General features: G+C 36.3%; 2 protein-coding genes across 2 annotated transcripts; both read right to left on the bottom strand.

Annotated features, from left to right (window-relative positions):
• Positions 1–141: 141 nt before the first annotated feature.
• Positions 142–9348, bottom strand: LOC105209500 (beta-mannosidase). The gene is made up of 13 exons (XM_011179916.3): positions 9041–9348; positions 4926–5069; positions 4509–4866; positions 4296–4451; positions 4114–4204; positions 3871–4048; positions 3699–3809; positions 3450–3624; positions 3070–3386; positions 2586–3004; positions 2307–2510; positions 2053–2235; positions 142–785 (listed from the first exon to the last, which is right to left on the bottom strand). The coding sequence occupies exons 1-13, from the start codon at positions 9174–9176 to the stop codon at positions 444–446; spliced, it is 2814 nt and encodes a 937-aa protein (XP_011178218.2). The 5' UTR covers positions 9177–9348; the 3' UTR covers positions 142–443.
• Positions 9349–10346: 998 nt separating this feature from the next.
• On the bottom strand, positions 10347–11088 carry LOC105209501 (uncharacterized). Its single transcript, XM_011179917.3, has 2 exons — positions 10725–11088; positions 10347–10658 (listed from the first exon to the last, which is right to left on the bottom strand). The coding sequence occupies exons 1-2, from the start codon at positions 11011–11013 to the stop codon at positions 10408–10410; spliced, it is 540 nt and encodes a 179-aa protein (XP_011178219.2). The 5' UTR covers positions 11014–11088; the 3' UTR covers positions 10347–10407.
• Between the last annotated feature and the right edge of the window lie 359 nt (positions 11089–11447).

The raw sequence follows: 11447 nt of genomic DNA on the forward strand, positions 1-11447 counted from the left end.
AACAGCTGTCGACATTTTTGCCAAGATTTGCGCAGATAATATTCAAGCAACTTAGGCTTAGAACAGCTGTTAGGTAGATATTTTGTTGGCCGCTGGCGCCAAAAGACGTTAATAAATAAACTGCGGCAGTCAATTTCTCTACACAGTGCTAAGAAAACATTTGAAATTATTGATAAAAGCTGAGCGATTTTGCAGCGAACTGTACTTTATAACTTAACAAATTATATTTATAATTTTTACAACTTACAATAACAATAATAACATTTCACATAAACAGATTTTGTCATATTGCGACACAACTGTCAATAAATCTCAAACACTTGTTATATACATACATATATATCACATACACCTACAAACATACGCATATACAATGCACATCTTATGTATTAAATAGCAACCGTTATAGCACTTATTTAAGCAGTAAACGAAACTCTGTCTTATCACAAGTCCAGTTTTCGGCGTCGCCGTCTTCGTGTGTTCGTTGCGCTTTGCGCCTTTTTCTCCGCTTCGGCTAATAGATATTGATTCATGGTTTGTACTTTTATATTCTCATTCGATATGGTCATACATTCCGTTGGATGCTCATATTCCAGATGTATGACTTTAACGGGTTCTGCTTGTATGAAGCCGTTCTGCGAGAGTTTATATCTTTTGATTTTCGGATGTACGATTTGTATGAACACGTAGAGCGCAGGCGATTTGACACGCACCAAGAGACTGTAAGCGATGCGGCGTTTCAGCGAGAGCGCATCTTCATTGCAATACCGCCAGGTTATTTCGGCCTAGAAGATTTGAAAATGAAGGGGAGTGAAAAAAAGAAATTAAAAGAGTTACAAGGTCAAATAATGTTCTATCTAATGACTGGATGCTGGAAATCCCTACCATCGACCACCAAAGAGATATCTCAAAGAGTTAACCTTCTGAAGATTGGATTATTGTACCAACTAAGTAGGGAGGTATGTATTCACTCCGACAGCAGGGTGACAATACTGGCATTGAAATCGATGACAGTACGCTCTGGGCTAGTTAAGGAGTGTCTTAGATTCTAATCAATAGCTTCTTGCCATCCGAATAGTGCGGGTACCCGGAAATCGGAATGGGAGCGCATTGGTAGTCCATGGTCCACCTGCGCAAGAGCGCTGGACATGCAGACTACACATGAGCTCGTCAAACGCTGGTCAACTACCAGTACTTGTGCAGTGGCGAGGTCCTTTTGGCCCTCTGTGGAGCGTAAGCGGTCCTTTCAACTGCTTTCTTTGGGCAAGGTCCATCACAGCGCCATCATGGGTGTACTTACTGGACATTGTTCAATTGGTACCCATGCAGTGAGACTTGGGATCGTGGCAAATACAAGTTGCCAAAGTTGTATGGAGGAAGGCGAGATGGAATCATCAAAGCATTTCCTTCTACATTGTCCAGCTTTTGCCAGACTGAGGTTGAAACACCTCGGAAGGCCCTTTTTCGGCGATCCTAGCGAATTGGCTGGAATCGATATTAGCCGTCTTAAGAAGTTTGTAACGGATTCCAAGCGTTTTGCTGAATCTTAAAGGTCTTTGATCCACAGGGAGTTTTATTGGTACTACAAAGGACAGCGCCAGCCTGTCTAAGTGAGACCTTCTGCTTTTGCAGAGATCTGTCTACAAACCTAACGTAAGTAAGATATTTGACGGTCTGAGAGACACTGAAACTTAAGCCTGAAAACTGTTCACAAAAGTTGACAGGACTACTGGGTATAGAGCCCGTACAGCCATTGTAAATTCCTCTTCAGAGAATAATATAATAATCAATAATAACTTCGTTCTTTCGAATCCAGGGATGAAGTGAAAGTCTTATGATATACTCGAGTATCTTTCCTTTGAGTTACATTAAAATCTAGAGCGGTTATAGTCTCCTAGACTAGACGAAGGACCGAAGATCTAAATTAGGTGCAATTTCCCAGAGTTATAAATAAACATATAAACTATGTTCCGGTCTCTTATATAAAATCAGAATCAGTCCAACTTGATCTTGAATTGCAAATTTGATCCATAAATTCATAAAAGTACTTACTGTAATCTTCGGATCGGTTATGCCCTCAATGTTCTTCATATTCGTGGGTAAGAAAAATGTTGATGCGAGTACTTCTCCTTTAGTATTGCTAAGCGTAATTTCTAAAAAGGAATTCTTAACTGTAAATGGTGGAGATATGAACTCATCCAGTGCCACAGAACGTTGCTGTGCGGAATTAGTCTCCTAAAACAAAAAAAAATTAATAAATATTTTTTATTATTAAATATAAAAAAAATTATAGCGCTTGAACTCACTAAAACTTCGTCACGCGTAAAAGACTTCCTGCTAATCAATTTATCCCAATAGTAAAGATTTATCGATTCTACATATTTGCGTGCGTCAGGATAGTCCTTATACTCTTCCCGGATCAAAGTTATATTGATGCGCTTGTTGCTGGCATCCATCAAAGCGACTATATAAAGGGGTGCGAAGAACTCTTTGGACCAATAGTAGAGAAGCTACAAGAAAAGTGAAAAATATATGAATTTCAGTATATAGTAGACTTATTCATTCTTTGAGGTCTTCTAATTTACTTTATAATTGCCGTAGTAGTCAATGCTGGACCAGGTGGGCGCCACCCACACATCATTCAAATGCCAATATATTGCGCCCATTGTGCGATAATTGACGCTCTGACTGCGAAATACGTCTGTGCCCGTCTTAGCGGCCATGGCCTGTGTAAGTTGACTGAAGTAGACCAAGTCGTTGATGTCGTGCTCCCAGTTGGATGCACGAAAAGGTATATGTCGTTCGATTAACTGTAACATCGGCGTCATACCATATATGCTGTGTTGACGATGCTTAATCAAATCGACGATTGTATCGTCTTTCGACATTGTTAGATTCCACGATGTTATTGCTGGCATACTCGGAAAGCCGTATTCACTGACAAAGCGTGCGCGCGGATATATGTCTGGATCACAGCCATCGGAATATTCCTGCCAAAAGTGGACTGTTTCGAAACAAGTCAGCATGAAAAATTTTGATTTATATACTATCTCTAAATACACAACTTACCATCACCATAGTTAACGCTTTGCAAATCCAGTGGCAAATCTTTTTTGTTCTCCTCAATACCTTTCGATGGTGTTGAGATCATTGGTCCCGGACGCGGATCAAACGAATTGCGTGATATGACATTCAGTTCCGGTTTAATTGTGCCCATGAAGAGTTGTTTGTACTCGTTTTCTAGGCGTTTGTATTCATGTTCCGAGCCAAAACTTTCTTTATTCTGCACTATAAACAATTCGATCTCATTGTTAGTCACTATCAATATCAAAGATGGATGCGATGCGAGAAATTTGGCATTCTGCGAAGTCTCAACACGAATTGATCTGTTTAAAATAAACTCAATAAGTTCTTTTGTAACAAGTTTTCACATATGTATTCATATTTACTCGACGAAGAAGTCTATAACCGGATAAGTGGCTTTAGTGAAGGTCATATCCTGCCAAACCATCAAACCCAACTTGTCTGCGGTATCGTAGAAGGTTTTAGACTCGTAAAGACCACCACCCCAGACACGTATCAGATTCATGTTCGCCTCTTGTGCCGATCTTAAGATATGATCCACTATTTTATGAAATTAGAAGCCTCATTAAATTGTCACGATATTGTATTTTAGCGATCATGGATTTTGGTCTCACCTTTTTCAGCATCATCATAGTTTTCGGGCAATATGTCGGCGGGTAGATATGCCGCACCCTTTATGAAAACTGGTACACCATTCACTTTAAAGTAAAATGTGCGACCCTGTCCTGAAAAATTTTATTGTTTATATATATATATTTTTTTTATTCTTACTGTAAAGTCACCCACCTTCTTCGGGATCTTCAATTAATTCCACAGTTCTGAAACCAACTTTCACTAATTGCTGTGAAACAGTTTTTGCCCGCAATTGTGGTTCATCAGTCTGCGACCAACATGTCGCTGACACGAATATTGGGTAGAGATGTGGTTCACCATAGCCATTGGGCCACCACAGCTCGACGGATTCCTATATATTCAGCAACTTTGAGATTATTTAAGCTTAATTTATTGTTAAGGTCTTATGAAGCTCACCTTGGGTACCGGCACTTGAAATGTTACCCTTGGCGATTGATAGCTTATGGTTTTTAGGCCCACTTTGTATGGGTTTTCTGTCAATAGGTCACTGAAATAATAAAAAGTTAGAGGAAAGCAAATCTATTATTTTATTTCATTTCGTTTCGTTTTCAGAAGCTCTTGACTACGGCATTACTTACGGTGCAAATAAAGTGATATTTCCAAAGAAATCATACGATAGTACAGTATTAAAGAAGGCATGCACATCCATGATCCAGTGTGTGGTATTTTGCTCCACAGCAATATCGACGAAACGCAAAATGGCAACCTCATAATATTCCAAAGCTATTGTTTTCCTAGAAGAAAAGCAAATATTTTATTTACTTAAATAACAAATATCATATGTGACCTACCATATTCCCACCGAGGGCACAGCGGGTCCCACACCACTGCCAAAACTCATCTGCATCTTACGCAACAGATTACGATGGCATTCACCCCTGTACGATGCATGTGGACACTCTGGTGGCGCTATCACGTTCCATGGCACACCTTCGTTCGCCAGTGCTTTGGCGGCCCAAATGGGTGAGAAGATTTCTATTTCCAAGACATTTTCTTGTTTTAAATAGCGCAGCACATCGAAATTGTAACGCATGAACATATTATCCGTTTTACCGATATTTATGCCATTTAGTCGGATGATCGACACCGTGTCAATGCCGTAGAATGTCAGATTGATCGCATTCACATTGGCAAAGTCTTCTTCTTCAACTGCAGTGAAACGATTATTTGGTTATATAGGTTTATATAGAGTGAGAGGCTGATAGTACCATTGAAATGCTTCGTAAAGGTCCAATTATCGTAAGCGATCCAACGTAGATTAACATCATTCTTCGATTGCAACACATCGCCGTAAGTAGAGCTTAGCGCTGAGTAAACACTTATGGGAATTTTAAGTCCAGATTTCGTTATGGCTACGAGTAAGGAGTTGAATACACTACATATATAAGAGATGTTTCATATTTTCATTATTTACATTTTTATACTCTCGCAACAAATGTTGCTAAAGAGAGTATTATAGTTTTGTTCACATAACGGTTGTTTGTAACACCCAACACTAAACGAGTTAGATATAGGGTTATATATACCAAAGTGATCAGGGTGAAGAGTGGAGTTCAAATCCGAATGTCTGTCTGTCCGTCCGTCCGTCTGTGCAAGCTGTAACTTGAGTAAAAATTAAGATATCTTGTTGAAACTTGGCACACTTATTTCTTGGCATCATAGGAAGGTTGCTTTCGAAAACGAGCAAAATCGGACCACTGCCACGCCCACAAAATGGCGAAAACCGAAAACACATAAAGTGCCATAACTAAGCCATAAATAAACCTATGGAAATAAAATTTGGTATGAAGGATCGCACTATGAAGGGGCATATTTGGATATAATTTTTTTGGGGAAGTGAGCGTGGCCCCGCCCCCTACATAAGTTTTTTTATATATCTCGGAAACCAATAGAGCTATATAAACCAAACTTTCTGCAGTCGTTTTTTTTAGCCACTTCCTAATACAGTACAAAAATGAAAGAAATCGGATCATAACCACGCCCACCTCCCATACAAAAGTTAGGTTGAGAATTACTAAAAGTGGGTTAACTCACTAACGAATAACGTCAGAAACACTAAGCTTCACATAAGAAATGGCAGATGAAAGCTGCACTCAGATTTTTTTACAAAATGGAAAATGGGCGTGGCGTCGCCCACTTATGGGTCAAAAATCATATCTCAGGAACTACTCGACAGATTTCAATGAAATCCGGTATATAATATTTTCTGGATGGAATCGGTTCACAACTACGAAAACTTCCCATATAACTCAATTTTGAATTTCATCTTATTCCTTCACTTTATAATATATACATAAGGAACCAATGAGGAAATACTGGAAGGAAATCTGTAGCATCACTTGTGAAAAAATTTTCTAAATCGGACTATGACTTTCCAATGCCCGAATATCGAATATGAAGAACTCAGTGCCTAAGGGTAATTTTTCACCGAAAATTGCGGTAAATCTCTCAGATATCTTAATTTCATTCAGAGGAAATCTTTTTCTTCTAATAGTGTGTCTCTGTACCAGAAATGGTTAAAATCTGGTCATAACTTCCTCTAAATGCGATGGGCTTAAAGCTTATAAATCGGTTAATATGTGAAATATCTTAGCCAAATTAAATAAACATATAATCTTAGATATAATGTATGTTGGTGGTGAAAATGAGTGAAATCAGTTCAGGAATTACCTCATCCTATATACGATATGATGATTTTCGTTATTCTATTGGACTTTATGCCGAATATATGGGTCAATATGGGTCAGTATTGTTCTTAATTAAAATATAGCAATAAATTGTGAGAGTGTAAAATGTTCGGTTGCCGCCGAACTTGTTTTAATACATCTTTATTACGTAATCGGTTTTGGTTGAAAATAATTGGGATTGACGTAAATAATCATAATCATATATTTTCGTCACAATCGTCAATCATATTCTCGTCATAATATGTTGAGACCCTATATTCCATCTAGGAACAATGGGATAATATATATGTATGTATGCATTCGGGTAATAGATGTTCGGATAATCGTGATTTTACTGTACTTCTTATCTTAAGGAGGAATTTATGTTATTAAATCGAAAACAAGTTGCAGAAGATTTTGAGGAAAAGTGTTTCGAAGCAAAATACAATTATTAGTAAAGTAATAAAGTGTGTGTGGAAAACTTTCTTCATAGGAATTTATAATTTAATTTAATGTACTCTAAAATCTGTAATCTATAGTAGTTGAAATGATGGATCATACTAGTATTCGTTTAACAGCAAAGTCTATTACTAAACTTCAATGGGATTATACGTAACGTAAAGGTAAAAGTATGTGTATCTCAGTAAAGTGCTAATCAAGTTCGTTATCGTCTTTTTAGTCTTCTAAAAGGTTTCAAAAAGTATAACTATATTTCCCACAGATGATTTAAGAATATTGTTATATATTTATTTTCTTAAAGCCCATTGCTATGTGATCCTTCATGTCGCTTTTTGATAATCCTCTATATTTTGGTTCAACCTTTAGTTTAAGTTCCAATATCTTTACTTTCTTTATTAAAAAAATCCTTTTTTCAGGTTATAACTTGATCTAATAGATTAGATCATATGCCCTATTTTTCAGGATTGCTGCCGAGTTGACATAATAATCCCGACAGTCGTAGAAATGTCGTACACCTCGACGGTCAGGAGACTATAGTTGGTAAATAATTTTTTCATTATTACAATTACCCACTCTGTATCCGCAGATTTTTTTTGCTCTGTTATTTCTCTTAAAATAATTTACTGATTTCACTTTCAATTGATTAACCTCTCGAAGGTGCTTCTTCTTTTGTACTTTCACTGAAGGCAAATAATTCGTTAATAATATGTAGTGTATACACAAACACAGTTATCAGAAATATTGGCTTATGGGAAAGCGATCGTATTTGCTATGTATGTGACTAAGAATATATCTTTATGATAAACCGATTCACATTAGGGTGGTATATTTCCTGGAAAGTTTAATAATTTTTACGAAATTAATTATTTTATTTTTTTTTATTATAAAAAAAATTATTATAGGTTTCATTCGTTAGAAATGCAAGTGCGCTTTCTAAAAATGCTTGGCGGATGTTATCTATTACAAAATTTGTCGCTACAAATGCTTAAAGTCCCGATGAATTTCATATAAATTTTTTCGAAAAATGTGTTAGTCATTCAGAAGTGTCTTAAAATTCATAGCTTCGCACATTTATAGATGCTGCACACCTGGCATACCATAACTTCGAAGAGAATTGTACAAAAATATCAAAAATTTGAGCTCTGAGGGATTCCCTAATAAATGTTATAAAAATTGTTTGTATGTAAACAAATCAACTTATCTAAACGCTCATGCCACGGTTATTAGTACGAATATTTGAAATACACTCAACTAAGCACAGAAAAAAATATTATCTTATCAGCGCCACACTTGAATGTTCCAGCCACTTGCTATTGATTAATGTAATTGAGCACTGATCATGTTGGTTAACAAATTTATGGTATGTATGTATATGAAACGAACTGATAAGCTCGATAATTTATCATAAACGGAAGGATATGACGTACATACACACTTAAATCCAGAATTGATTTCATATGAAATATTTTAATTTTCATTATATTGTTTATTATTAGAGTAAATAGTTAATGTTTTATAATTTTTTATGGAAATAATTTCAGAATATTATAAATCGTCGTACAAAAAGTTGATAAAGAATTTCAAATTGTATGATATTGCATATTTTCTCCAATAGGGTTGCCGAGTGTGCGCAAAAATTTAATAAATAAATGAAATTAAGTATTTAATTGATATTTCATGTTATTTTTTATTATACTTATTTTATGAACTGACATTGGTTACCGTTTTTCGAAGAATCATTCACGATCAAACATATGTATATATTTTATCTAGATTCCATACGCGAAAAAAATATATATATGGCGAAATATTATTACCGTTAACGATAACTTGTGATCCATTTCGCTTTAATTTTATTTATTTATTTTTTAAATTTATTTATATATATTACTAATAATATACATATATCACCAAATTTTTCTAAAAAAAGTAAACAAAACTCTTATCGAAAAGGGTGTGAAATGAAATCACTTTTGCATATGAAATCATCGCATCAAAATCGAACCAATTCGATAAGTTACACTAACCGAGATTTATATGAGCACTTTCGAGGTAATAAACATACTATATGTGTTAAGTTATGTAGTTCAAATAACTACATTACTTTTTTTTTTGGTTTGAAGAAACCTATGATTCATGTATATAAGACACGTGCACGTTAATTTTTTTAATATTTTTTTTGCTAATCTTTCACTTACATCCATTTTGATTGCGCAGCGTCCACGAATTGGTCAACTCCACCACGCTGACCTTGTCGGCACACGCCAGAAACACATTTGTAAGAATAAATATAGTGGATATCGAGTATAAAATTACATTAAAGGCAGCAAACATTTTCGTTTTTCGTTCTCTATAGATAACACATTTCGGCAACAAGAAGTGCAAAAACAACAAAATAAAAACAAAAATAACGTGAAAAAATACTGTTATTTTTTATCAAACGCTTGAACAATTTCTAATTAGAAATCACTCGACTTGTCGACGCGCAGTCCCGATATCAACTAACGGCATGATTACGGAGTGCAAAAGTATGGGCCTGATTGGCCTACTCACCGGTATATGTACATATGTATGTCATTTAGGAGCTCATAATTATTGTTATTGTTTGTATTTTATATCAATTTAATTGACATATCGCAATCGTGGTAATCGAATGCCTAATATAAGATTAAAATTAAGTACTCATATTTACCATATGAGAGTGTGGAAAATTGAGAGCGATTTTTGACCCATTTTTTAATTTAATGGTGTACTCGCTTGTAGTTTCTCATTCGAAGTTTTGGTAGAAATAATTACAAAATTTTTATCTAAATTATTCATACGTTTCACTTCACTAAAGCTTCGTGTCATCAGGAGGTTCAAAATACCATTGACTCCACTAATATTTTTTTAACTATGAAGCGTGTAATTTTGAGATATCTTTTGTTAAATGTCATCATATTTTGCTTTCTTTTGTTTTCACTCGCATATCGACGATGTCAGAGAATCTAATATAGCTCAGAACTCCAGCGTTTGCGCAAATGCTAATCAGAGGTATTATTTGTCATTCTACGAAGAGATTGGGCGAGAACGTTGACTATAACTTCAAAAGAATTACTGAACACTATCTTACTTAATTTCTCCTTTATCCTTCATTTCTTCTTATTGGACCTTACCTAACCTAAGTTCATTGCTATTGATTCTGGGTTGGATGAGCAAGTTGGAAAGGTGCAGCAATTATGGAATCAACGCAGAAGAATCAGTTAGTTGTTGAACACCGAAAACCCAAAAATCCGAAAATTTTATAAAGAGAAAAAATGAGAAGAGAGAAATCGAGGCGAAGAATCAAATAACAAGATATCATTTCCAGTCCTTTAGAACCCCATATTTTTATAAAAAGCGAAATATCTATAATTAATTCTTGAAAATCAAGTCCACCTGAAAGTTGTACTTCTAGTTTCCATTCCTGGAGTTTCTTACTGCGTGTTAAGTATCCTTAATACCAGGAAAAAATAAAAGCTAGCCTCCTTTTAATCACACCATTTATTTTATACCTCATATATTATCCAGAAACATAATCCTATTGTCAAACCGAGAAAACATCGGCAATATATCTGAATGTATTTGTTTTATAGGCGGTCAGCTGTAGACCGACATATCCATAACCCACACCGCCCTCAGTTACGCGACAGTCTAAATCATTAGACGTCATCCAGACATCGACTTGTGCGAAAGCGATCTCATAACCTGTACCCGATTTGGGGCAACGCAGTTTCAGATTCACATCGTGGGGTGTGTCCCAGCGTGTGTTGTCCTCGGCGAAGCACATGACGTTCTCTGCAAAATAACAAATCAATTTAATATTATACACTTAACAACCTTTCAAAGATTTATTTCACTTACGTGTACGCTTTTTGCCCACTGTGCAGAGGTAGTGATATTCATTGTTATCGTCCAGCGTGCTGGTGATGTCCATACGTTGTGCGATCATGTCGAAGGGCGCATCGGGTCGCTCTGTGGGGCCATCCGCCAGAGGTGTTAACGTCGCTACATTCGCTTGTGGATCCTTTGACGACTCGATGATTTCTGTTGTAATCGAAATGGGTTTGGTGGTTGTGGGCTTTGAGGTATCCGCAGCGGTAGCCACACCGACCAAAAGCACGAATAGCAAAAAATTTGTGTATGCTAACATTTTGCCGGGTAGAATGAATCTTCGGTTTCGCGTCAAGTCAGCGACCAATGTCAACTGTTGTCTTTGAACGCCTCTTCTTTTACTTTTATATCAGAATTTCTTTCTCACCGCTGACATACATATTTATACGCATATGGAGGTGGTGCCCGCAACGGGCTTTAAGTGTGCCAAGAATTGGTCGAATAAAGTTCTTTTCCTATATGTGGAAATAAGTGTGTGTAACTGTAATGGCGCTTGCAATCGTTTGCCTACTTACTTATGCAACATTGGGCAATACTCGTACAATAAAAATTACGACACAGTATGTAATGCCGGTTAGCATTTAACTTATCGTGAAAGCACCGTTGTGTTTTGATTTCGCCCAAATACCTTTGTAGTTGTGGTGGCAGTGGAAGCTCCGCTGAGCATTGCGCTGTGGGGCCTAGATCACGCAG

This window comes from Zeugodacus cucurbitae, chromosome 2, assembly GCF_028554725.1.
Source record: "Zeugodacus cucurbitae isolate PBARC_wt_2022May chromosome 2, idZeuCucr1.2, whole genome shotgun sequence".
Lineage (NCBI taxonomy): Eukaryota > Metazoa > Arthropoda > Insecta > Diptera > Tephritidae > Zeugodacus > Zeugodacus cucurbitae.